The sequence below is a fragment of the Diorhabda carinulata genome, chromosome 7 (assembly GCF_026250575.1).
Source record: "Diorhabda carinulata isolate Delta chromosome 7, icDioCari1.1, whole genome shotgun sequence".
Lineage (NCBI taxonomy): Eukaryota > Metazoa > Arthropoda > Insecta > Coleoptera > Chrysomelidae > Diorhabda > Diorhabda carinulata.
In genome coordinates, this window is record NC_079466.1 from 13,441,128 (window position 1) to 13,467,670 (window position 26,543).

At 28.5% G+C, this 26,543-nt stretch overlaps 4 protein-coding genes across 5 annotated transcripts; 2 read left to right on the forward strand and 2 right to left on the reverse strand.

The window, feature by feature from the left end:
• The first annotated feature begins 190 nt into the window (after window positions 1–190).
• On the forward strand, window positions 191–2,908 carry LOC130896600 (viral IAP-associated factor homolog). Its single transcript, XM_057804794.1, has 5 exons — window positions 191–387; window positions 765–894; window positions 953–1,181; window positions 1,234–1,442; window positions 1,508–2,908. Exons 1-5 carry the CDS (start codon window positions 382–384, stop codon window positions 1,621–1,623), a joined length of 690 nt encoding a protein of 229 aa, XP_057660777.1. The 5' UTR covers window positions 191–381; the 3' UTR covers window positions 1,624–2,908.
• A 1,593-nt stretch (window positions 2,909–4,501) lies between these two features.
• Window positions 4,502–19,505, reverse strand: LOC130896596 (cyclic GMP-AMP synthase-like receptor). 2 transcript variants are annotated; one of them, XM_057804789.1, is made up of 8 exons: window positions 19,113–19,497; window positions 13,701–13,957; window positions 11,731–11,878; window positions 8,650–8,808; window positions 8,425–8,565; window positions 8,195–8,320; window positions 5,111–5,297; window positions 4,502–4,679 (listed from the first exon to the last, which is right to left on the reverse strand). In XM_057804789.1, the coding sequence occupies exons 1-8, from the start codon at window positions 19,218–19,220 to the stop codon at window positions 4,558–4,560; spliced, it is 1,248 nt and encodes a 415-aa protein (XP_057660772.1). In that variant the 5' UTR covers window positions 19,221–19,497; the 3' UTR covers window positions 4,502–4,557. The 2 variants fall into 2 exon arrangements, with proteins under 2 accessions (XP_057660772.1, XP_057660773.1); XM_057804790.1 differs by lacking the exon at window positions 4,502–4,679 and having other exon boundaries at window positions 5,183–5,297; window positions 8,190–8,320; window positions 19,113–19,505.
• Window positions 19,506–19,976: 471 nt separating this feature from the next.
• Window positions 19,977–25,108, forward strand: LOC130896598 (dehydrogenase/reductase SDR family member 7). Its single transcript, XM_057804791.1, has 7 exons — window positions 19,977–20,318; window positions 21,580–21,729; window positions 21,865–22,217; window positions 22,836–22,955; window positions 23,221–23,387; window positions 23,598–23,661; window positions 23,777–25,108. Exons 1-7 carry the CDS (start codon window positions 20,210–20,212, stop codon window positions 23,789–23,791), a joined length of 978 nt encoding a protein of 325 aa, XP_057660774.1. The 5' UTR covers window positions 19,977–20,209; the 3' UTR covers window positions 23,792–25,108.
• LOC130896599 (28S ribosomal protein S2, mitochondrial) lies at window positions 25,041–25,957 on the reverse strand. The gene is made up of 2 exons (XM_057804792.1): window positions 25,798–25,957; window positions 25,041–25,740 (listed from the first exon to the last, which is right to left on the reverse strand). The coding sequence occupies exons 1-2, from the start codon at window positions 25,886–25,888 to the stop codon at window positions 25,088–25,090; spliced, it is 744 nt and encodes a 247-aa protein (XP_057660775.1). The 5' UTR covers window positions 25,889–25,957; the 3' UTR covers window positions 25,041–25,087.
• Window positions 25,958–26,543: the final 586 nt, after the last annotated feature.

Here is a 26,543-nt window from a genome sequence, read left to right on the forward strand (position 1 = left end):
ATCAAAATTAAAACAAAAATTCATACGCCATTAACGGTTTGGTTAGAACGTATTAATAATATAATTAAAAATATGATGATATTTTCATCTTTTTAATGTCTAATTTTTAAATTTTCATCTTTTTAATAGAAAATTATTGAAATTAATAAACATTAAATAAAAAATTTGAACTACGTAATTACTTTATCTATGAATAGTGTCATAATCACACGAGTCACACTGGGAAGTGTCTTAAGTAGAAGACTTAGACAGTAAGTAACCTTTTTTGGAAACTTACGTATATAAATTGAAACTAGAGACAAAAATAACTCGAGAAAGTTTAATAAATGAGTGTTTAAAAAGTATTATTTAGAAATATATATTTTATTTAATAGCCAAAATATGCAGGTTAGTGAAAAAATATTTATATGCATTAATTATATTAAATAAAAACCATTAGAGCGAATAAAATTATATACGTACGAAGTTTTTGATTGCAGATTTTCGGAATATATTTATAATTCTTTAAATACATATTTTCTTTTACTTTAATAATTTGTAGATCTTTAACATGTTTGGCGACTCTATTATTATCATAATTTCGATATAAATGCTCAAAAAATAAATTTGATTATGTTTGAAATTTTAAGAGTGTACAAAGCGATAATTTTAAAGAAAAATTTTAGTCGGTGCCGAATTTTTTATACAAATTTTGAGAATAGGTACAAATAAATACATTAGGCACTAATTTGATCAACATATGTATGTTTAGATCAATTTTTTAGAACCCTAATGAAGACACTGAGTGGAATGATATTCTACGATCGAAAGGTATCATTCCACAAAAAGAAAAAGAAGTCACTGAAGACCAAATTGTGTCTATGTTAGAGGAAACAATTGAAAAAAAAACTTCAGGTGACTCTGAAGAAAATGTAACTTGATGTTTGTTTTTCTAGAAAAAAAATTGTTTTAGATGGAAAAAAATTGTCTGAACTAGATTTGGACGAGCTAGATGAATTAGAGGATTCAGAAGATGAAGCAGTGCTATTGGAATATAGAAATAAAAGAATAGCAGAACTAAAAGCATTAGCAGAAAGACAAAAATTTGGTTTTGTTGGTGAGATTTCTGCTCAAGATTATATAAATGAAGTTAATAAAGCCGGTGAAGGAATATGGGTAGTTCTGCATTTATATAAGCAAGGGTAAATATTATTGGATGTATGTGTACACTGCAAAAAATAGTTTTTATTGTAGTATACCATTATGTGCATTGATTAATGAGTATATGAAATGTTTAGCAGCCAAGTATCCTACGGTTAAATTTTTAAAATCGATTTCAACGACTTGTATACCTAATTATCCTGATAAAAATCTACCAACAGTGTTTGTATACTTCGAAGGAGATATGAAGAAGCAGTTGGCAGGGCCGCTGGAATTTAGAGGACCCAATCTCACACAAGATGGTGAGTTTTTTGAAGCTGGGTTGATGTATTACAGGATGGTCAGGATAACTGTTTTTTTTTTTCAGAATTTGAATATATTATTGGTAAAACTGGAGCTATTGAAACTAATATAAAAGAAGATCCGAGACCGAAGGTGAAAGATAAATTGTTTTCTGATCTCGCAGAAACAAATGATTGGTGATTGATTAGGAATAAATTTTTTGAAAATCTTGATTTTTTCGTGTAGTAACAGGTTTTCCCAAAATTATTCGAATTTTTTATCGATTTTTCAGTCAATATTGTATTTATCTAAAATCATCAATATTGTTGAATATTTCGGACAAATTTTATAGCATTTTTTCAATTTTCTTCAGGTTTATTTAAGTGTTTTCTCATTTTTCTGAAAATTTTATATTCTCTCTCGCACACCCCTGGTTTTATCTTAAATTTTCAAAGGGTTTAACCGATTTTTCTATTTCTTTCAAACTAAAATTTTTTTACCTTTTTTTTCGATTTTTCGGAAAATTTGTTCCAATTTTTCAAGTTTATTCTACATTCAAAGGTTCAGTTTTTCTAATTTTCTCACATTTTTGCAATATTTTCCAAGCTTACAAATCTTTCGGTTCCTCTTTTTGGAATTTCCGAACATTTCTTGGATTTTTCAGGAAATTCCAGCCACTTTTCCGAGTTTTAGACTAGATTTTTTAGTCTCTCAAATTTATTGGAGTTTCCTAAAACTTATTTTTCAATTTTTTAGGAAATTTCTTTTATTTTTTCGAATTTCTTAAGCTTTTTCAACATTCAAAAGTTCAGTTCCACAAATTTTCTCGCAATTCTGCTTTTTTTTGGAAGCCTACAGATTTTTCGTTGCATTTGTGAATTTTTTTTCGAATACTCAAAACTCTTGATTTTCACATTTTTCCACACATTAGATTTTCCGCATTTCCCAGATTTTTTCATATTCAAGTTTCTCTTTTTTCCTCGTACAATACTAGTCACAAATATTTCATTGTTTTTCATTTTTTTCTTGAATCTATAAGAATTTTCAAAAATGTCTCAATTTTCAATAGTTTCTTCATATTTTTTAATAGTTTGTTAGTTTTTCAAGCTTTCTCGCATTTTAGAATGATTTGGCACGTTTAAATTTACTTCGAATTCCATTTTGACAGATATTTTTCGATTTTTATCATTAAGTACAAAATAAAACTCTAGTTAATTACAAAACGATCATCAATAATGTATTACAATTATCTTTAAATAATTTATTCAAATATATATTATTTGAGTGTACACCAAGAAAAATATTTTCTTAGCGGTATTTTGATCATAAAAAGGTTGATAAATTGTCATTTTAAATGTTTGGTGGGGGGTAATTCAAATCAATAATAAAAGATATGACTCCAATATACTGTTTTTTATATATATTTAATATGTATTTGAAATACTTACATACATACTTTTATTATAAAATAAAGTTCTGTTGTCAATTGTTGTTTTTCATTTCTACACAATCCCAGCATATTAAAATCTTTACATTAAATAAGATTTAATATTCTCCTATGTTCAAAAACTACGTAAAAATTTCTAAATCATAATAAAATAAATTACTTTTACCTGTTTCTTCGTGTACTTTTATTATTTAAGGTGCAATTTCATGTTGACGCTTATACCCTCCAATAAGATCACATGGCCAAATATAATAATGTCAAGGTTCAAATCGTTAAAAAAATACACTACAATATACCATCGCTGTCAATAATTAAATTCTTAGCTTAAATGTTTGATTATTTTGGTCGATTAATATATATTATATCATTATTGATAAAATATATACCTATAATATCCCATATAAAAATCTAACCCATGTTTAATTTTGACGCTGCATCCATTTAAGTGACGTTCCCGTCAAAATTGTACCACGTGACTGTTGAAGAATCTCACTGCGGTTTTTTCATTATGAATGGTTGGCGGTTCTGATAATGACATTATTAAGTGCTGTCATGTTGTCTTGTACTATTACTTCATCTATTCCAGTTCGCTAATAATTTAAATTTATTTTGTAAAATTATAAAATGTGTGTCAAGTTTGTTTAGATTAGAGCATGAAAATCACATCAGAGACCTCATTTTATACTCAATGTCAGCGATGAGCATAAATATGAAATTGCACCTCTATTGCTTTTTACAGGAAGTTACAACTTCTACCTGTGGTTTTTCCGACATAAACTATTGAAATTTTGTAATAAATTTATATTATAATTCAATCACTATTGGAGAATGAACCGGTTTATGATAAAAACAAATATACCGATAATAAACCACATATTCTTAAAAACACTTGTATTTTTAAGTTTAAAATAAAAAAAAATCACTTTTATCACAAGTGTCCACGAATTGCATTAGAAATGTATTTTTATAAGGAGCAATATAATCGTTGAGAGTGTCAAGTGGAACGTACTGAAATTGCAGAAACTAGTTGCATAACTAAAAGGTTAGATGTATAAATTTTAAGAAAGAAGATGATTGTTAAATTGATGTTGACAGCAAAATGGCTGAATTTAGTAAAACTCCATATTCCATAAAACTCGTGAAAATTTTTTTATTTTACGAATTTTAACATCCATATTTTATTGTAAGGTTTTTGCCTTTTTTCTCTTCCAGTTTATTCAGGTATGGATAATTGGTAATCAAGAAAAAAATGAATAACTATAAATAGTATATTATAAGGATTAAAAGTGCAAATTTTTCTACGAACAATATTTGCAGTTGCGAGGCGGAGCGCAGCGCAGACGAATGAATGCAAAATTGCGAGTCAAAATTAAAATAAAGTTAGTTTTATACAAAAATAGTTAATAATTTAGTAATAAATTCATGGATATCTGGTATTGTTGGTAATTATCGATTGTCAAGTAGACGTACTAATCATATAATTTTTGTAGTAGTTTAGTAATACTTTTAGTCCTAGGATTAAAAGTAACGTTTTTAATCCTAGGATTAAGTGTTGCTAAGTAACGAGCAAATTTTTCTACGGTAAGGGAAATAATGGCTTTTGCACCTGAAAATAATACAAAAATGTCAACATTTTTTGATGGTTGGAGAAAAAATACTTTATTTGTTTCAAGTTATAAGTAAATAATTTATAAAATCATGCACTGACTATCATTACCCTTCAATGGTTGAAAAGATTGATGGGATGGCAAATCACTTTTTATAAAATCGTCCTCAACTTGCAAAAACCTTTTGTATTCCTCAGGAGTCACTAAAAATCGAATACACACAAAAAATGTAAAAATACTATATTATTAATTAAAATTAAAAATTGTATATAATTTTTATTGACAAACTTTTTATGAACTTCATTTTTGGTTTGAAACTTTTTTTCTCTAAAATTACCGTTTTCATAGATATTTAGTAGAATTGTTATAACTTTGGAATGGAAAAACGAAGCTTTTGTTAGTAAAAATCCTTTAAGGTTTATCTTCTCTAATTAACGACAATCTTTGACGAAAAGACATTTCAAAAAAATCTCGCAACTTCAGGGAGAAAGATCAATAATGAAAACTAGAGTGGTTAAAAGGTTCTAAAATCCACAGAAAATATATACACAGTGATGAAACGAAAGGAAGGAAGCTGAAATGGTGATATTATTAAATTTCAGTTGTAAAATTACAAAAAAATTGTATTACTCACATATATACTCCGCTATTTTTGTTGGAGTATCTACTAAATGCCCTTCAACGTCTTTTATTATTTTTCGTAATCTTCCAGTCCAATTCGATCTTGTTTGTTCTGATATGGCTTTTATGAGATTATTTTTTTTATTCCAATAATAATTTATTTCTCCTTTCTCCAACATTTGGGCAAAACTTTTCAAGAGCTAACAAATAAATATATAAAGGGATGAAATTTGGGGGGAACGAAATATGTTAAAATAAGAAAATATTTCTTATTTTTTCGATTATTTTTCAAGAGTTTATTACTTTATAATTCGAATTTTACAGATTCTTCACAATTTTCGGTGATTTCTCATATTTTTTGTGGAGTTTTCGTATTTTCATAATTTTTCAATTTTTTGGAATTTACGAGGATTTTTTTATCTCTTTCAAGTTTTAACGAAATTTCCGTATTTTCAAAGTTTTTCAATTTTTTGTATTTTTCGCGGATTTTTTAATCTCTTTCAAGTTTTAACGAAATTTCCGCATTTTCAATTTATTGTATTTTTCGCGGATTTTTTTCTCTTTCAAGTTTTAACGAAATTTTCAATTTTTTGGATTTTTCGCGGATTTTTTAATCTCAAGTTTTAACGAAATTTCCGTATTTTCAATTTTTTGGATTTTTCGCGGATTTTTTTATCTCTTTCAAGTTTTAACGAAATTTCCGCATTTTCAAAGTTTCTCAATTTTTTGTATTTTTCGCGGATTTTTTAATCTCAAGTTTTAACGAAATTTCCGTATTTTCAATTTTTTGGATTTTTCGCAGATTTTTTGATCTCTTTCAAGTTTCAACGAAATTTCCGCATTTTCAAAGTTCTCAATTTTTTGTATTTTTCGCGGATTTTTTAATCTCAAGTTTTAACGAAATTTCCGTATTTTCAATTTTTCGCGGATTTTTTTATCTCTTTCAAGTTTCAACGAAATTTCCGCATTTTCAAAGTTTCTCAATTTTTTGTATTTTTCGCGGATTTTTTAATCTCAAGTTTTAACGAAATTTCCGTATTTTCAATTTTTTGGATTTTTCGCGGATTTTTTTATCTCTTTCAAGTTTCAACGAAATTTCCGCATTTTCAAAGTTTCTCAATTTTTTGTATTTTTCGCGGATTTTTTAATCTCAAGTTTTAACGAAATTTCCGTATTTTCAATTTTTTGGATTTTTCGCGGATTTTTTTATCTCTTTCAAGTTTTAACGAAATTTCCGCATTTTCAAAGTTTCTCAATTTTTTGTATTTTTCGCGGATTTTTTAATCTCAAGTTTTAACGAAATTTCCGTATTTTCAATTTTTTGGATTTTTCGCAGATTTTTTGATCTCTTTCAAGTTTCAACGAAATTTCCGCATTTTCAAAGTTTCTCAATTTTTTGTATTTTTCGCGGATTTTTTAATCTCAAGTTTTAACGAAATTTCCGTATTTTCAATTTTTTGGATTTTTCGCGGATTTTTTTATCTCTTTCAAGTTTTAACGAAATTTCCGCATTTTCAAAGTTTCTCAATTTTTTGTATTTTTCGCGGATTTTTTAATCTCAAGTTTTAACGAAATTTCCGTATTTTCAATTTTTTGGATTTTTCGCGGATTTTTTTATCTCTTTCAAGTTTTAACGAAATTTCCGCATTTTCAAAGTTTCTCAATTTTTTGTATTTTTCGCGGATTTTTTAATCTCAAGTTTTAACGAAATTTCCGTATTTTCAATTTTTTGGATTTTTCGCAGATTTTTTGATCTCTTTCAAGTTTTAACGAAATTTCCGCATTTTCAAAGTTTCTCAATTTTTTGTATTTTTCGCGGATTTTTTAATCTCAAGTTTTAACGAAATTTCCGTATTTTCAATTTTTTGGATTTTTCGCGGATTTTTTTATCTCTTTCAAGTTTTAACGAAATTTCCGCATTTTCAAAGTTTCTCAATTTTTTGTATTTTTCGCGGATTTTTTAATCTCAAGTTTTAACGAAATTTCCGTATTTTCAATTTTTTGGATTTTTCGCAGATTTTTTGATCTCTTTCAAGTTTCAACGAAATTTCCGCATTTTCAAAGTTCTCAATTTTTTGTATTTTTCGCGGATTTTTTAATCTCAAGTTTTAACGAAATTTCCGTATTTTCAATTTTTTGGATTTTTCGCGGATTTTTTTATCTCTTTCAAGTTTTAACGAAATTTCCGCATTTTCAAAGTTTCTCAATTTTTTGTATTTTTCGCGGTTTTTGAATCTCAAGTTTTAACGAAATTTCCGTATTTTCAATTTTTTGGATTTTTCGCGGATTTTTTTATCTCTTTCAAGTTTTAACGAAATTTCCGCATTTTCAAAGTTTCTCAATTTTTTGGATTTTTCGCGGATTTTTTTCTCTCAAATTTTAACGAAATTTCCGTATTTTAAATTTTTTGGATATTTCCCGGATTTTTTTGAAGTTCATATTTATTTCAATTTTCCATTATTTTCAATATCTGTTTTCATTGAAAATTTGTAGTTTTTCCGCATTTCTAAAATTTTCTCAAATTAAGCTCAAGTTCCCTTGAATTTCTCAATTATTTCCAGTTTTTCAACACATTTCAATTATTTTTTGAATTCCTCCGATTCTCTCAATTTTATTTTCCAGTTATTTACGAATTTGACAGATTTGTTCAAATTTTTCATAAAATTTCTTGATATTTTCCAAGTTTTTCCGTCTGTTTCGAATTTTTCTCAAATTTAATGGAGTTTCTTGAAAATTTTGAGATTTTTCAATTATACTGATTTTTCAGAACAGTTTTCAATTACCCAAGTATTTTACACATTTTTTGAATATTTTTAGTATTTTACAATTCAAATTTCATTTTTATTTTTCGAGATTTCTAGAACTAGTATAAAACTACTCAAATCTTTTCAGATATTTCAATTTTTTCAAGATTGTTCCAAAATTTTTAGACTCAATTTGTTTTATAATTTTGAAACTTTTTTCCAAGTAAATCGAAATGTTTCGGCATTTTTCCACTATTTTTCAATTTGCAAGGAATTATCAAAGTTTTTCTCCAAATTTCACATTTTTGCACAATTTTCTGAAGTAAAATTTGATTTTTTACTTGGTACCTTACCGTCATGAATACCGTACTAAGTGAGGTATTCCAAAATTCCGTTTCTCTCTTTTCAATTTCCGAAAGAGCAACAGTTTTTATATAATAACTAGCAATAGCATTCAACTTCTCAGTGTCCCTTAATTTCTAAAAAACAATAAAAAAAAACCAAAAATAAATTTTCAAAGCGAAAACAGAATCCTGATGTTATTGATGGGAATTTTGCCCCCCATATTAATGACTGAATATACCTTCAATAATTTTATACTTGGTTTTAAATACGCTTTCGATTTCATCAATTCCCTTTCCTGTTCCTGAAAAGAGAGTCTCCAATTTCTGTTATTAACCTGACCGGTGCCTTTTATAGGCTTCGGTACGATAAAGAAATTTGTCTAAAACAAAAAATTTTTAAAAGCTCAATGATATTAAGAAAGAATAGAGCATTGGAAACTTAAAGAAGAAACTGGTGAATTTACCTTAGAGGTTGAATTCTTTCTGAAAGGAGGGCTTTGAGGCCAATATTCTTTGGTTAATTCAAAACATGGAACCAAATCAATGTCCAAATTTATTTTTTTGTTATGAATAATTCCTTCTATTTTCAAAGTGAATGCAGGACCACTTTTATGAACATTTCCCTGTGTAAAAATATTAGAAATGAAAATAGTTTGTTTTATATGAGGCAGTATAAACATTAATTACGATAAAAGATGATTTAGTAAAAGTATATCATCACTATTGTTATAAACTCTACAAAACATTTATCAATTTATTGGATTTTTCGCCGGTTTTTTGAACTTTTTCGAGTTTTAACGGATTTTCCGTGTTTTTCAATTCCTTGTATTTTTCGCGGATTTTTTTATCTCTCAAGTATTAACAAATTTTCCGTGTTTTTCAATTTTTTGTATTTTTCGCGGATTTTTTGATCTCTTTAAAGTTTTAACGGATTTTCCGTGTTTTTCTATTTTTTGTATTTTTCGCGGATTTTTTATCTCTTTCAAGTTTTAGCGGATTTTCCGTGTTTTTCAATTTCCTGTATTTTTCGCAGATTTTTTGATCTCTTTCAAGTTTTAACGGATTTTCCGTGTTTTTCAATTTCTTGTATTTTTCGCGGATTTTTTTATCTCTTAAGTTTAAACAAATCTTCCGTGTTTTTCAATTTTTTGGATTTTTCGCGGGATTTTTGACCTCTCAAGTTTTAAGGAAAGTTCCGTATTTTCCGAATTTTTCAATTTTTCGCGGATTTTTTGATCTCTTTAAAATTTTAACAAAATCTCCGTATTTTCAGAATTTTTTAGATTTTTTGATCTTTTTCAAGTTTTTTTGGAATTTCCGTATTTTCAGTTTTTTAATTTTTTGGATTTTTCGCAGATTTTTTGCTCTCTTTCAAGTTTTAACAAAATTTCCGTATTTTCAAAATTTTTTGAATTTTTTTATCTCTTTCAAGTTTTAGCGGATTTTCCGTGTTTTTCAATTTCTTGTATTTTTCGCGGATTTTTTTATCTCTTAAGTTTTAACAAATTTTCCGTGTTTTTCAATTTTTTGTATTTTTCGCGAATTTTTTGATCTCTTTCAAGTTTTAGCGGATTTTCCGTGTTTTTCAATTTTTTGGATTTTTCGCGAGATTTTTGACCTCTCAAGTTTTAAGGAAAGTTCCGTATTTTCCGAATTTTTCAATTTTTCGCGGATTTTTTGATCTCTTTAAAATTTTAACAAAATCTCCGTATTTTCAGAATTTTTTAGATTTTTTGATCTTTTTCAAGTTTTTTTGGAATTTCCGTATTTTCAGTTTTTTAATTTTTTGGATTTTTCGCAGATTTTTTGCTCTCTTTCAAGTTTTAACAAAATTTCCGTATTTTCAAAATTTTTTGAATTTTTTTATCTCTTTCAAGTTTTAGCGGATTTTCCGTGTTTTTCAATTTCTTGTATTTTTCGCGGATTTTTTTATCTCTTAAGTTTTAACAAATTTTCCGTGTTTTTCAATTTTTTGTATTTTTCGCGAATTTTTTGATCTCTTTCAAGTTTTAGCGGATTTTCCGTGTTTTTCAATTTTTTGGATTTTTCGCGAGATTTTTGACCTCTCAAGTTTTAAGGAAAGTTCCGTATTTTCCGAATTTTTCAATTTTTCGCGGATTTTTTGATCTCTTTAAAATTTTAACAAAACCTCCGTATTTTCAGAATTTTTTAGATTTTTTGATCTTTTTCAAGTTTTTTTGGAATTTCCGTATTTTCAGTTTTTTAATTTTTTGGATTTTTCGCAGATTTTTTGCTCTCTTTCAAGTTTTAACAAAATTTCCGTATTTTCAAAATTTTTTGGATTTTTTGATCTTTTTCAAGTTTTTGCGGAATTTCCGTATTTTCAGTTTTTTAATTTTTTGGATTTTTCGCGGATTTTTTGATATGTTTCTAGTTTTAACAAAATTTCCTTATTTTCAGAATTTTTGGATTTTTCGCGGATTTTTTTCTCTTTCAAGTTTTAACGGAATTTACTTATTTTCATAGTTTGTCAATTTTCCATTATTTTCAATATCCCAATGTCTCAGTTTTCCTTGGTAATTTGTAAAGTTTTACCGCTTCTTAAAAATTTTCTCATATTAAGCTCAAGTTCCCTTGAATTTCTTAATTTTTTGGACATTCATATGAAACTTGAAATCTTGAGGGGTGGGGGGCGGAACCCCCTTACAAAATTTATGGCCACGTACCTAGTAATATGTTATGATGGACATCATGAATTATTTGTTCGAACAAATAAAGTCCCCCACGCGAAGCTTGCCCTCCCCCAACAGATCGAAAAGAAAAAAATAACTTTTTCAATACGCTAGATCCAGAAAATCTGCAACAGATGACCACAAATTTTGATTTTAATTTTTTTTCTCTTCGATAGCTAAATACACTATGCGCATATACGTAAAACCAATTCGGGGCCACAGCTGGGGGCTGTATAGTGGGGGGGGGGGGGTTCCTAACAATATTTTGAGCCCAATCTGGAAGATTCTCGAAAAATTACGGCTCCAAGTTTAATTTTAACGATGTTCGCACACGTAATGACAACTCGCTTTCGAATTTTCCCCCATGAATTCCCTCAAATTTTATTCATGGAATTACGGATATTTTCTATCTTTGAAGCCGTTTTTCAGCTATCGTGTATGATAAGAAAGTTGCACCTCCTCAAGTACCGTGCTCTGAAAATTCTGACTTTTGGCGTCATCTATGCCCCCCCCCCCTAAAGGGGGATAAGAACATTAATATATAAATATTGGGAATGAAAAAAAAATACGTTCTCTATGATGTTTCTGAACATTCGAAAAAGAAAATTTTGAAAATTTTACTTTCCAATGTTTCTTTTTGGGACTTCTAGGATCCCATACACTTCTCGGGAGGAACTGAGGGGGGACATTTTTTTGTTAACCGAAATAGTTGCCACGTTTCATTTGAACTTTGGTTATTTAGATTTTGTTCTGTGGCTGTAATGATCAGTACAAATATCAAAGATTATCAGTAAATTTTTTAAACGTAAGATACAGGAAATTTGGCAACCATTATCGAAAGTTCCAACTTACGGATAGAGTTCCCATGTCTATATTAAATTTATATGATCCATTTTTGAATTGGAATTTATTAAGAGCCGAAACGACAACTCCTTCCATCCACCGACGTACTTTATCATTGTCAAGATAATTTTTGTCGTCCAATAGTTTCTCTATACCTCTAAAAGGAAACACAAATAAAAAATCAGCCCAAAATATAAACCGAAGACAAGAAGAAACATCGATGATGGCACAACAGAAATACACTGAGAAAAGTTTTCTATACATACACTGCAATAAAATATTTATGTATATACGTTAAAAACTATGTAATACGAGGTTTCGTGGGTCCCTACTTTTTGAAGGTCACGTGACGGGCCAAATGGAATCTGGAAATGCTCGGAGATTTACGTAGGCAAATGGACAACGATCGATTGTGCTAGAGTTAGGTTCGTTTTTTTAGTTTCCTGTTCATTTTGAAGAATGGATAGACAGACGAGGATTCCTTTGGTGGACTCCAGTATTAGAACACCCGCCGTACTCACCAGATTTGGCACCGTGCGATTTTTTTTGTCGAAGATAAAATATGCTTTGAAAGGAACACAAATTTTAGTCGATGGAAGAGGTAAATCAAAAAACCGCAAGGCTTCTAAAGACCCTCACCACATAAGATTTCCAGCATTGCTTCGATCAATGGAAAAAACGTATGGAAAGGTGTGTATGGCGAGTGGAGGGGGTATATCGAAGGGGAGCATTCGAATATAGAATAATTTTTATAATAAATCCATTTTTCGTAACCAGTCTCTTTATTTAATAGCCAGACCTCGTATATGATAGATCTCGAGTGTTTATATCATTATCATTAGATTATAAGTGTTTTGTTGATATATTTGGAGATTATCTCGTCCCAAATATATATCTTATGTACATAAACAACAATTTTAAATAATCTTATTTGAGATTATTGATAAAAAGTATCCAATTGTCGTTTTAAGTATTAATTATTAAAAATAAAATAAATATATAAATATGCTTTTCCCCTATAATTCTCAAATGAGGTCATCTCTAGCGGCCGTATTTGCAGGTGCTCCATAAATTAAGGTGAATGGCGTCTAGAAATTGATTTCTTTACATTTTTTGTTAATTCATAAAATTTGAGAAACAAAAAAACGCCTAATCTTTTTTACTAATAATTAATAATCTTACCCTTACGTTAAGGAAGTCCGATAGTTCATTTTTGTAAACTTGAAGACTTAGGTACTTTTAGATTTTGTCGAGTATAATAGATATGCGTAAAAATCACACTCATTATTATAAATTCTAATAAGATGATCAAAACTTTAGAAAAAAGTCCTTGTCAGATTAATTTTTTAAATAAATGAGAGATATTAATCACTCTTAAACCCAATTATCACAATTATAAGTTTTTTTCTCAACTATAAACAAGTTTAAGGTTTGTATATATGGTAATTTGGTTTTACATACCATATAAGTCTTAGACAAATGACGTTATCGGTAACGCCATCTTTACTTTCAACTACAAATCTGACATAAAAGGAAACTGTATGTAGTAAATAATAACTAAAGTTTTTGTATTAAAAAGACTGGACACGAGTCATAATGCTCATGGGTAAAAGAAAGAGCTATGTATCATTTTCTATTCTCACCTTTAAAGATATTAATGGCCTCTCCTGTCATGTGGCTTCGCGAATGTAAACAAAACAGACCAAACTTGTTCGTTTGCGTTGTAATTTACTTTAGAAATGTCATTTGACTCGTCTCTATTTGTAATTTAATTATTTATATCCCTAAATATTATTTTGTTCTATCATTTGAACAGATCACTGTTTGGCGCGCTGCTTTTATTGGAGCCGCCATTAATTTCTTAGCTCAAGGCGAACTAATCGCGTGAATGACCGCTCGTGTCCAGACTTTTCAAGGTACTTTAATAACCTAACGAACGCGTACAGGGTGGGTCGATTCTACGTGTATATTTTACTTACTTGTATCTTTCTTTTAATTCGGCCTGTTTAAACAAATTAGTCAAATCTAATTGTAACGTTACAAATCCAGGAACGTTGGCTATTTTTTGAATTATATCAACTTTTTTTGGTAGCAATAGTAATAAATCGAGATCGAATTCGTCGGGCTGGCCAACTCTCAGTCCATCATAATAACTACCCCCATAAAACGTTCTGTTATACAGCGATTTGAATAAAGTGTTTTTTTGTTCCATTTCCGTTACTATCAATTCCAACAACTGTGAAAAATTGAAAATATCTTCGTTATTTAAAACAATTTATTTCCATTCACTTTTTTATATTGAGCTTGGCAACGCAGGATATTATTCAATTTAACGGTAGGTATTATTAAATTTCGCAATTTGAGGTTATGTTATGTCTCGATTGTATTTTTTACTTCGTAATTTTGTATTTGGGTGATTTTTTCGTATCTGCCCGGGTTGAAAGAACAATGAAACGTTAATCTAGCGTTTTAGTAGTCGCAGAATCCAATTATCGATGTACCAGTTAAAGAAAATTAATACTTTTTTAAAGAAAAATATCTTTTTATTGATTTATCAATAAATTATTATAACATAACCTTACTTTAAAATTAATCTCTCGGTCTACTTTACAACATTAAGAGAAAGTTCCCATTTGGAATTTAAATAAAATCGGGATTAACAGTTATTTCTGACTATTTTTTTTTGTTTTTGATTAATTATTCCATTCATTTGACAAAAATTAGGTTATGGTACATTAAAATTGTGGGTTCTTTATTGGCGATCGGAAAGGTCACGAGTTCATAGTCTAGTCTAGATGTAAGCATCTGTTTATTTAGCTGTTGCCACACCAGTCAAGACATGTGTATGTAGATTTTGGGATATAATTAAATAACTCGATGCACCAACTTGCTCTTTAAAAAGAATTTATTTAGCAAACTGAGGATGTACTAATTTAAAGTTACAAATGGTTACACTAATTCGACTGGCGTATTAGACGAATAACAAATTGAATGAATCCAGTATTAGTTTTACAGGCTTCTTTATATATTAGTTCTTATCTTATACAATGATAATTATAAAATTAGATAAATATATTTATGGTTCATTATAGTCACATTAATAATTATTAAATAATTGTTGACGACATCTTAATCTTAATGTTGAAGTTGAATCTATAAAACTGACATAAATACTAAACACAGACAATTTATAGTAACGGTAACCTAATGAGGTCAGAGTAAATGATGATGATGCGCCGCTGTGAAAAGGGTTGTTTTGGATTAGTTAACTGAATCATTTCGAGAAAGCGTGGATAGAGGTTTCGTCGTCTGTCCCATGACCAGTTAAAACTATCTGTATATGGCAAAATACTTATAGTAGAATCATGAAAATTTCTACGCTTGGGTTTTCGGATACGATCTTTTCAACTAAAATATTTTCAAAGATGGCCGACTTCCGGTTCTACCGGAAGTCGAGTGTAACTTTGTTATTTTAAGTAGAACACCCTATATATTAATACATTTTTGAAATCTACGTAAAATTTTAGTATACTTTTGTCTAAAAATTTTTTTCGAAAAACGCATACTTTTTGAGTTATTAATTTTTTTGTAAAAAATTTGACCGTTGCAGACCCTCATAAATTATTATTTTACGAAGACACCCTTAGAAATATGAAAATGGTTTCTGTTCTTTAACTTTTAGCAAGGCAAGACGTAGTTGAATTTATGCTGAAAAATTTTCACATTTTATACAGGGTGTATATAAAAATTGTTCAAAATTTAACTTTATAAATATCAAATTTCTTCATTTTTTTAAATAGAACCACCCGGTTTTTTCTATTTTAATGCATTCAGGGGTAAAAAATAAGGCAAATTCATGTATAGTTTCCTATATCTAAACCTTATCGTTATTCAGATATTAAATGTTTAATAATAATAACAATAATTTATATTTTTACAAAAAAATTATCAACTCAATAAGTATGCATTTTTCGAAAAAAGTTTTTGAACAAAAGTATACTAAAATTTTACGTAGATTTCAAAAATGTATTAATATGTAGGGTGTTCTACTTAAAATAACAAAGTTACACTCTACTTCCGGTAGAACCGGAAGTCGGCCATCTTTGAAAATATCTTATATTGTATCCGAATACCCAAACGTAGAAATTTTCATGATTCTACTATAAGTATTTTGCCATATACAGATAGTTTTAACTGTCGTGGGACACCCTGTATAGTAGAGACGAAGACATCACAACTTAGTTCACACTAGTCGCTGTGTTAGTATAAAAAATTCATTTAAGAAAATGAAAAGAAGAAATAATATATAACATCCATTTTATTTTTTGGATTCGGTTTATATACATACCGAAAGAATTTTAATTTTCATTGTTTGTAAACTAGTAATGAAACATTAAACGATTCGGTTTACAAGTACCTTTTGACCTTTATTTTTTGTAATAATTGAATTAACGCATTGAAGTGAACATAAACTTTTTTTGGGCAATGCATACATAATTTTATTATAATTCAATGATATGGATTTAATGTTTACCAGTGGCGTCGTTATTTATTTTAAACTGAAAATATGTAACCAATTTTAGAAAATTTTGAATAATCATCCCCTACCCTCTATCGACTTGTTGTGTGGGGTAATAAAGAAAAGTGCACTTAACACAAAAAATATATTACAGCTGTCAGTCATCCCTTGTTAAAAAAATAGAGAGGGTTAAAGAATAAAAAATTGTACATTTTCGAAATTACGTGAGTTAACAAATTATAAATTTTATTTGAAAATATATAAACAAAAAATACAGCCAAATAGTGAAAATAAGATTTTTTATGGTAAAATAGGGTGCCGCATGAGTTAATTTTTTTGTTCATAAGTTTAATCAATAATTTTGAAGCGTCTATGTTTACGACATTGTCGGTCGATACAATACTCAAATCAATAACAACAACAACAAAACAATTTTAATCTACATGTAATGTTTGTGGTCAATAAATTGCTACGTTGCCGTAATTATAAAAGAATGTAGGCAATTGCATCTTTAACTATGTTTTTTTTTATTAAAATGACGTTTATGACGAATATCAAACTGTAAGAGTTAGAAAATGCAACACCGCATGCTATTATAGTCTATTTTTTATATACGAGAAAGTAATAAAACATAATTTGTATGCAAAACCGTCATTCTAAATATGAAAATACTGGTATTTGGTTTTTACTGATCTTTTCTAATCTGTATAGAGCAATATAAAAAAGAAGAAGAAAAAATATCAACTAAAATACGATTTTCATTTAGATAGGGCTATAGATCGAGTTTATAATCTTAGGATAGGGCGTCCAAGCTGTTACATCTTACAAGGTGCAGTCTACAGTTTATTGTGAATTCTTGTGTGATTACGGAAAATTTAGAAATATCGTGAACAGACTGAAAAAACAGTCTTCCAACAGTTATTAGGGTAACGTTAATATTTAACTGTTTTAAATCACCTACAGACAAATATTTATTAGCAGCGAGTTTGGAATAGTACGTAAAGCTCCACGAAAACCAACATTTCCAATAGAAAACATTTTAAAAAAGATTTCGAATGTAAGTAGATACGTTTTCCGTTAGAAAAGAATTTCCGACATTAGACAAAGTTCTTGGCAGGAAGTTATAAGCAGGTTAAATACGTAAAAATATATTCACTATATTCATACGTATATTATTTAATAAGAAAATAGTCGAATTCAAAAAATATTTTAACTGTCTTCTAAAATAAATGATACGCTTTTGCACTTTTTAATGATTATTCTACATAATTAACAGCAAATTAAATGTAAATAATGAATTTTTGATAATATTTCGACTATAATGTTTCTGAGACAAAATAATCAATAGAATTTATACCATACACGAATTTCATTGAAAAATCAAGTTTATAGACCTGTACACTTTTGTAGAGCATTCAATTCTGAAAAAAAACCGTTCATGAAATGCCCATAACCTATAAAATTTAAAAAATAAAAAACCAGAGTTTCTGTGCTTTTTTCAAGGGAAACATTTACATCCCTCGGTCGAAGGTGATTTAACAGGGAACTATCTCACCACTTCTGATGGGAACCATTAGGATATGTGAATCATATAGTTAAGTGACTTTAAACAACCATAAATTTCCTTATTTACTGATTTTATATTTATTTATAGTTATTGTATATGATAATATTTTCATTAATTCGATATTTTATAAGTTTATTAATGTTTTTTGCTGAATAATTTGTTTTTTTTCAAGGTTGTGAATTGAGTTACTTAACTAGAAATTTTTTTGAGTACTTGGAACAAAATGCCCTAGTAAACAGTATGTTGAGTATGAGTATCACCAACAAATTATCTCACCACTCCTGATAGGAACCATTAGGATATGTTAAACACATAGTTAAGTGATTCAAAGTGTCCCTAATTCATGACTACGCACTCAAACCCCATTAACGAACCATAATTAATTTTTATCTTATATTAATGTTACTTTAAACGACCATAAATCTCATTATTTACTAATTTTATAATTATTTATAGTTATTATTGTATACGATATGATTTAGTATTAGAGGCAGTTTGTACACTCATACTGGGTTTTCATTAATTCGATATTTTATGAGTTTATTAATGTCTTTTGCTTAATAATTTGTTTTTTTTACAAAGTTGTGAGTTGAGTTATTTAACTAGAGTTTTTTTTGCAACAAAATTTCACGATGGGACTGAAAAAAAACACCCTAGTAAACAGTATGTTAATTATTAATATCACCAACGAATTATCTCACAGTTCCTGATGGGAACCATATATTAAGTTATACAATGTGTCTCTTTTTTTAAAAATCATTAAAATATCGTTTCAGATTACCTAATTTTTGTCTTATATTAATGTCACTGTGAGGATTCATACCTATTTGACTTCTAATTACTATCTATTGTATTCGTTAAGATTTATTGTAAATTAACCGTCCCCTGACGGGAACCAGCGGCGTAATTAAGCGATTCCAAGTGTCCCTTAGACACTGGAAGATTCCATTAACTTATGTATTGTATTGATGTGACTCTAACGACCATAAAAATTAATTATAGCTTTCGTATACAATAGTATTAGTATTTAAGAGGGTATATACACGCATAGTGTGTTCTATATAGTTTTAACAAAGTTGTGAATTGAGTTATTTAACTAACGATTCGAAAAATTCCAACTGTCTACTAAACACGTCTGTGGATTACGAATACTTCATTATTTAAGTACTCTCTCATCCATAAAAATAAACTATATAACGAAATCAATAAAAAAGTTATATATACAAAAGCACGTCTCAAAATATCGATATTATATCGAGAAAATGATCAAATTAAATGCGTTTATAATTTATTAAAAAATATTACCTGTTGTATAATTTGATTATTTCTCTTAATATCATTATCCGGCAGAGAAATGAACTTCCTATTTATTTTTTGTAATACGTTCTCCAAATTATTTTCTGATTTCGACATATTGAAAAATCACGCGCAAAAGTAACCACTACACTTTCAAAAAACAAAGTATCAGGTACTTTTATAATTAAAAAATAATCTAAAAAAGATAATAATAATTTTAACACCTACCTGAAACAATTAAAATGCATTAGATAATTCATATGTTTTTGTGTTAATTCTGTCGAGATAACACGTTGTTTATAACCCACATTGTATTCAAATAGGAACACCTGCAAAACTGCAACATAATCATTTCTAAAATATATCCAAATCAACAATTTTTGTATGTGTTAGGTACCTAAGACTTTGTGGAGACTTATAAAAGGTCTTTGCTTTATATTTCATAAGATAATTAATAAAAATAATAAAGATGTTTCAAACTGAGGGTTGTGCCTAAATAAACAATACAACTAAGAGTTTTGTTTAGAATTTTTTGTTAATTTTCATTACAGATATTTGATTGTGATTAAAAATGTTGCTCTCTATAAAAATGTGTTTTTTTTAAATTGCAAAGTTATTACTTAAAATGTAAACAAAGTTATAAATAACAAAAATTATAAGTCCTAACCCCACTTCGTAACTCCAAATAAGCTTGGATACTGCATCAAAGGAAAGTTCGTGATTTAATTTTCTTAATAAAATTAAATTCCACATTCTGATAATTACGTATTTTGTCTCTAGTTCTTTGTGATTAACAATTTTAAAGCCCCTTAATAGAACAATTTGATACGTTTATGCCAAAAGCATTCAACATTCAAGGTCAATAACATTTGTGAAAAGAAATCTACATAAAATAAAATTTGGTATCAATTTAACCTTCAAAACACCTAATATCGCAGCATAGTACAGGTTTCTAACTTAAATATTTACTTGTTAGGTGTAACCAAACTGAAAGATCCTTATACACATTATACCTAACCTAACTGTCACAAGCTGATAAGGTTATTGAAACTAATTAGTGTGCTTGTATAAGTTTAGTAAAATATATTAATTTATCATTATAAAAAATGTTTTGTACCATAGTGATTGTAATTGCAATTTTGTATCTCATAATTTTGTGTATAAGTGATTGTGACTTGGAATTATTTTTGTTGGAAAAATTTGGAAAATCTCCTAGTAAGTTAAAATAAGCGCATATAATCGAACTCACGTTCATTCTGTTTCTTGATTATAAGTCACTATTGTTGAATATTTATTCAAACTAGGATATGAATGAATGTATTATGCATATTCAGTTAGTCGTCTGCATAAATAATATTTAAAAACAGTGATAAGCGAAAATATAACAGTCACATATTCATTGTTCAACATTTTTGTTATGTTTTAAAAGCAAATGAGCATTTTATAAATATGAATATAAATTATTTTAAATTAGGAAGTAATAAGTAGTACTTTAAAACAACTTTATTAACCAGAATCCTAACCTCAAATTAGAGAAAATGGCAATGACCTTATCGTAACTTCTTTCTCGATTACCTTATAAAGTGTCCCACAAGTTATAAGTTCTCAAAGTAATGTCAAAAATTTCTTTACAACCCTTCAACTTAAAAATACCTTATATGGTACGCTGCATGAGACTCCTAATAGAAGAATGAGATTTAACCATTCTGGGAGGTTAATTAGGAGTGGTATAATCTTAAAATTTCACAGAACCTTTTAATCTGTCATTAGATTCCATAATTCTTATTACCATACTATAAATAATTTAATTTTAAAACTGTTCTTTACCTGTAATTTTTCATAAAACTTTGGCATTTTGAAGGAAAAGTTGAAAAACCAAATCAATAATGTTATTTAAAAAGTTTCAAAATAGAGTTAGCTATGAAACTATACACCAAATTTTTAATTTTTTTCGTCATTTTGGGCCCTACTAGTCGTTTTTTAGTTTGGATTCCGAAATTAAAATTAATATCCTGTCTATGGCAATGATGTCATAAATTGCCTCGTTTTTTTATAAGCTTTGTTCTTATATCTGATACCGAATCAGTTTATGGACCTATTGCATGCTCACTCCTAAAATTGTTGTTGGCAGGTCACACTGATTACGTTTACTGTAAATAAACATCCCGAATGGCTTCGTAATCAAGCATGCGCATTACAGTAATCCTAAATTGGTTATCAAATGATTCGGAATAGATTCGAAATTAAACCGTGAACAAACCTACAGTCACTCTGCCAAGTTAAAAACTGTCTATGGTTATACGTCACACCTTTCATTACTACAATATGGCGTCAATTTATTATAATTACCCCTGGTGTGTATTTCGGAATACAATACTTGAATAAACGAGTTGAGATAACTCATATACAAGAAGCGTTTAATATTTTCAAAATTAGGTATGAAGACGTTGGTGTGTATTGTGTATAATTATTATAGGTCACCTAAAGGGCAAAGTAGTTTTTATAACAGGAGCTTCTAGCGGAATTGGAGAATACACGGCGTATGCCCTTGCTCGATTCGGTGTTAAATTAGTTTTAACCGCAAGAAGAATCAACGAATTGGAGAGAGTTAAACAAAAATGTTTAGGTAACTGTTCGAATCTTAATTACCTGTCAATATTTTTGTACCTACTACGCATACGTAATAGCTATTACAGTTTGATAGTTTATGAGTTCGAATCACAGCTATAATATTCGATCTGAAGTTAGTTGAATGTTTCAGAATTGTCGAAAGGTCAACTAAAAAACGACGACGTTTATGTTTTATCTATGGACGTAACCGACTTTTCGTCTCACGAAAATTATTTTCTACAAGCAGTCAACCATTTTGGAACCGTCGATATTTTGTTAAATAATGCTGGTAGATCACAGAGAGCAGCATGGGAAACCATAGAACTTGCCGTAGATAAACAATTGTTTGACTTGAACGTTTTTGCCGTTATAAATTTATCTCGAATAGCCATAAAATATTTTAATAGAGTCGGTAAAGGTCACGTGGCGGTCGTTTCAAGTTTAGCTGGGGTAGTTGGAGCACCACTTTCAGGAACGTACACTGGTTCTAAACATGCCATTCACGTAAGTCCATTTGAGGATTGAATTTATGAAATGTGAGGTTTTCAAAAGTTATTACAGAAATTTATAATTGGAAAGTTAACAAATCATCATTCTTTGGATAGTAATCGATTTTTTGTGTGAATTTTTAAAAAATTAAAATTGATGTAATTCCGAGCATCTCCGAAATAGAGTTACACATGGCAACATCGTATACCATTGAGTATAGTTTCTTTGGATTTATCGTTTTTCATTCCAATGAATAAACTTTGAAAAGCAGATATTTTCTGTATCCAATTTCTATTTTTCAGTTTCGATTATTTTGAAAATTGGAAAAAATTCATTTTTTTATGTGGTGACGTTCGAGTATTCACTTTAAAGTACTCTATTTGTGGAAAATTGTATAACATTCTTTTAACTCTATGATGTTAGTAGTTCTAATGTTCCAAAATATGTATTGACATTTGACAGTAGTTCTATTACACTAAACTTGTATTTATTTGTATAGGTTTATATTAAAATTTTTAATTATTGAATATTCAAAAAACAAATTTTTATCATATTCTAACTTAAATTATTCACTTTGTTTTCGTCATTGGAAATTTATTTAAGGAAATTGAGTGTAACTATTATCTGTTGTAGGGTTACTTCGATTCATTAAGATATGAAAAATTGAATAAAAATTTACATATTACACTCTTATGTCCAGGACCAACATTTACAAACTTTTTAAAAGATTGTTTCACAAATAAGGAAGGCAAGGTATGTATCTTTTATGATAATTTACAAAATGTCTAAATGATTATACATTAAAGATACTACGTTTTCACCTATTTGTTATATGAAATCTGTTTGAAATGTTATTATTGAACTTTTATTGTAGAAAATGATGTTATGGCCTATATTCTCACGACTAATCTCTGTATCAACCAATATATCACGAAATCTATTTAAAAAAAAACTTGTTTAAATGTAAAATCTAGTTAATTAATTGTTTATATACAATAAATTTTCTATTTTGTTCCAGACGTTGAATTCTTCTGTACGACCGACCGATCGTCGTATGACTGCAGAAAGATGTGGTTACTTAAATGCTGTAGCCTTGGCTAATCAAACAAGGGAATCCTGGATGTCAGTTAGACCTTTAATTTTACTAACGTACGGAATGGTTTACTACCCAAATTTTTCATACTGGTAAATAATTTTTTTCTTCTATACCAATTTTGTTCAGTTTTGGAATCTGAATTCTAAAAATTTCTAAATCATTTTTTGAGAAATTGATATTTTTAATGAAATAGTCTGTTTTTCTTCAACTTTCTACTTCTTAAAACGTTTATAGATGACAAATATTCACTTTCATTTGAAAATTCCAGTATTTTGAAGGGGGTTCTTTTACTTTTCCAGGTTATTTAAGATCTTAGGTCCAGAACGAGTTTTCAAACTTCGAGATGGTAGAGAAGAATATGAGGTATAAGTAATTTAAAATACTCATTATATTCTATGTTTTTTTTTATTATTTACTCTGTACCTATTTCAACATGCCATATTGAGTTAAATTCATGACATGATATTCGTTTTTTCAGACACATAAAGACTGAAGGTGGAGGTTATAGGATTAGAGGATATTCGGTCACATCTTTACACTTTAGGATCTGTTACTTTTCACATTTTTAGTTTTGTATTAACATTGTTTTTTATCATTGTATCAGTAGATTTTCCAAATTAATAACACTTCATTATTTCTGGAGCTGGTAGCACTAAAATAATTGGCATTTTAACTCTTAACAATGTTTTGTTCTAGTTACTCATTAGTTCATTTTTCACTAACTCTATTTCTTCCGATAACTTTATATATTCTTTCTCTATTTGGCTGTTTGTTATAAAATTATCTTTTTTTCAAACTATTATTACCCAATTGCACTTATTTTATTTTTTCTTCATTTACTTAAATCATTAGCTTGGTAATTTTTAAGAGCCCTCTTTGGTTATTTATCCTTGCTCTACCTAGTTAATTAACAGTATTTTGTTAAATGTCTTGATGCTTATTTTTAATTTCACATATTTTGTTTCCTTTTCTTCTATATTTCTTCCAATACCTTGACATCCCCTACTTCTTAATTTATTAAATAGTTGAACAATGATATTTTTTCAAACTGCTTTTTCTTTAATCCGTTTTTCCTTAATCTTCATTTGTTTCTTCCTATAGCTTGATACACCTTCCTTCTTTTTCTTTTTGACTGTTTGTCCTAGATTTGCTCCAAAATAATTAAATTATGATATTTTTTCAAATATCTTTTCATTATTTATATCTTCCAATAGCTTCATATCTTTTTCTTCCTTTCTTTGGCTGTTTCTCTTAGAATTGTCCCTAAATCATCAAATTTTCTTAATCCCCTCTTTGGTTATGTATCCTTGCTTTACCTAGTGAAAAAACAAGACTTTTTAAATGTCTGGTCACTTCTTTTGTTTTTTTCTTAATTTTACATATTTCCTTTCCTTTTTTCTCTCTTTATCCCTTCCAGAAGCTTGATATCCTACTCTTTATCTTATTTTGGCAGTTTCCCCTAATTTCTTCAACCACAAATCACCAACACTCACTGGTTGTTTCTTCAAGCCGAACATGAATAAGAATCTTATTGAAGACTAGAAGAACTAAACATAAGCATAATTGTGAGTGTTGAGGTGTTTTGTTTGATTGAAACCAGTCATACCAAGCTTTCAACTAACAATTAACATATAAATTTCCCTTCAATACCTTTAATTACCACCTAAGGTGGAATTAAATTTTTGTTGATATTAAAACTATCGATTTAATTTTGATACTAATAAGGCATAATATAAAAAAACTTATTACCGCTGATAATATTAAAACTATATGTAAATATAGATACAACTTAATAAATATTTTGTTCTAAGTGTTCTTTTCTTTTCTGTTTACCTCTCAGAATGGCGTTCTTGAATAACTTACAATAAAGTTCGATAGAAGCAGTAGAATCATCGTTTCCTGGTACGGGGTAAGTTACAAGATTGGGATTACAATTTGAATCGACGATACCAATAGTTGCGATTAACATTTTTGCCGAATCCCTAATGGCCGTATGTTGAATTAACACGTTATTAAGAGTGTTGAAAAATATACACAGATCCGGTAATCTAGTAATCGAACCGAACTGTTTGGTGGAATTCGTAAATATGCCGCCTCTCCAAAACCTCGTGTGAGCGAATTCTCCACATTCAATGGCGGTTTTTTCGACTAAATGTACGTGTTGAGCACCACGTTGGAAGAACAATATAATTCCATCCCTGTAGGCTACATGCGCTGCTATATTTAGAGCTTTTCTCAAATATTCCGCGGTTTGATCTAAATCGAAAATTATATGACCCAATCTACTGCCGTATATGTAAGGAATCATTCTCTCGTCTAAAGATCCTTCTTTGTGTCCAAAATGTACTCGGGCGTCGAATAAATCTTTTACAGTAAATAAGTTGTGTACATTGAAGTAATCTGGGTGTTTCAGTACTTGAACACTCATTGGTTCTTGTTTCACTAAAACATGATATTGTTTGGAATATACATTATTTTTATCGTTATATTATAGTTTACCGATTTCTTCTTGAATTTGTTGTTGAGTTGTCGTCGTAATACATAATTTTCTAACATTAGTATAAGCCGTTTTTGTAATTCGTTTCAACATTATTAAATATTTCACGTAGATAGGTTACAATATTCTTCTATTTTAATTAATCATTGCTACATTAGCTACCATCCAGGAAACCATTATTTTTAACATAAGCTTGAAACCATTTAAAAAAAAAGTGGGATGAGGATACTTTTAATCTATAACAATTAAAACTGACTTAATTATAATCTTGTTGATTAACTATGTTCTTGTAGTTCTTCACAACGAGATTAGGCGTAATATAACATCATGAAAAAGAAGAAAATTAATTGAATGTATAGACGTACATTTCAAGTTATATTATCCTCATTTATATATATATATATATATATATATATATATATATATATATATATATATATTATAAATCAAACAGCAGTACATTGATATAATACGGAAAGTTTGATAAATTTATAAGAATCCTTATATTTATTTAAAAACTCTAACCTAGAATAAACAGCCTAAGTCTGACGTCACAGAGACGGGCGGAGCTTATACCGACTCCAAATAATTTTGTTGAAAATGGTAAATGCCCATGAGCAATTTTCCATTTAGCGTTTTCGTGGTTTATGTGATAAAATAAGTCTTTTCAGTTGAATATTTTGTTGAAGGAACGTACTATTTAAGAGGTTTTTATCAGTTTTTCCCTAGGTGAGTTAATTTAACATAT

Bases quoted from the DNA above. Each gene is read 5' to 3' on its own strand.
- LOC130896600 (XM_057804794.1), top strand. The intron at 895-952 runs GTGACTCTGAAG...AAATTGTTTTAG, and splicing joins AATTGAAAAAAAAACTTCAG to ATGGAAAAAAATTGTCTGAA. The intron at 1,443-1,507 runs GTGAGTTTTTTG...TTTTTTTTTCAG, and splicing joins ACCCAATCTCACACAAGATG to AATTTGAATATATTATTGGT.
- LOC130896599 (XM_057804792.1), bottom strand. From the start codon at position 25,888: ATGTTGAAACGAATTACAAAAACGGCTTATACTAATGTTAGAAAATTA. The intron at 25,741-25,797 runs GTAAACTATAAT...ATCATGTTTTAG, and splicing joins ACAAATTCAAGAAGAAATCG to TGAAACAAGAACCAATGAGT.
- LOC130896598 (XM_057804791.1), top strand. From the start codon at position 20,210: ATGTTTTGTACCATAGTGATTGTAATTGCAATTTTGTATCTCATAATT. The intron at 21,730-21,864 runs GTAACTGTTCGA...TGAATGTTTCAG, and splicing joins AGTTAAACAAAAATGTTTAG to AATTGTCGAAAGGTCAACTA. The intron at 23,388-23,597 runs GTAAATAATTTT...TTACTTTTCCAG, and splicing joins TACCCAAATTTTTCATACTG to GTTATTTAAGATCTTAGGTC.
- LOC130896596 (XM_057804789.1), bottom strand. From the start codon at position 19,220: ATGTCGAAATCAGAAAATAATTTGGAGAACGTATTACAAAAAATAAAT. The intron at 8,321-8,424 runs GTATATTCAGTC...ATTGTTTTTTAG, and splicing joins CAAGTATAAAATTATTGAAG to AAATTAAGGGACACTGAGAA. The intron at 5,298-8,194 runs GTAAGGTACCAA...TTTATTTGTTAG, and splicing joins TTAGTACGGTATTCATGACG to CTCTTGAAAAGTTTTGCCCA.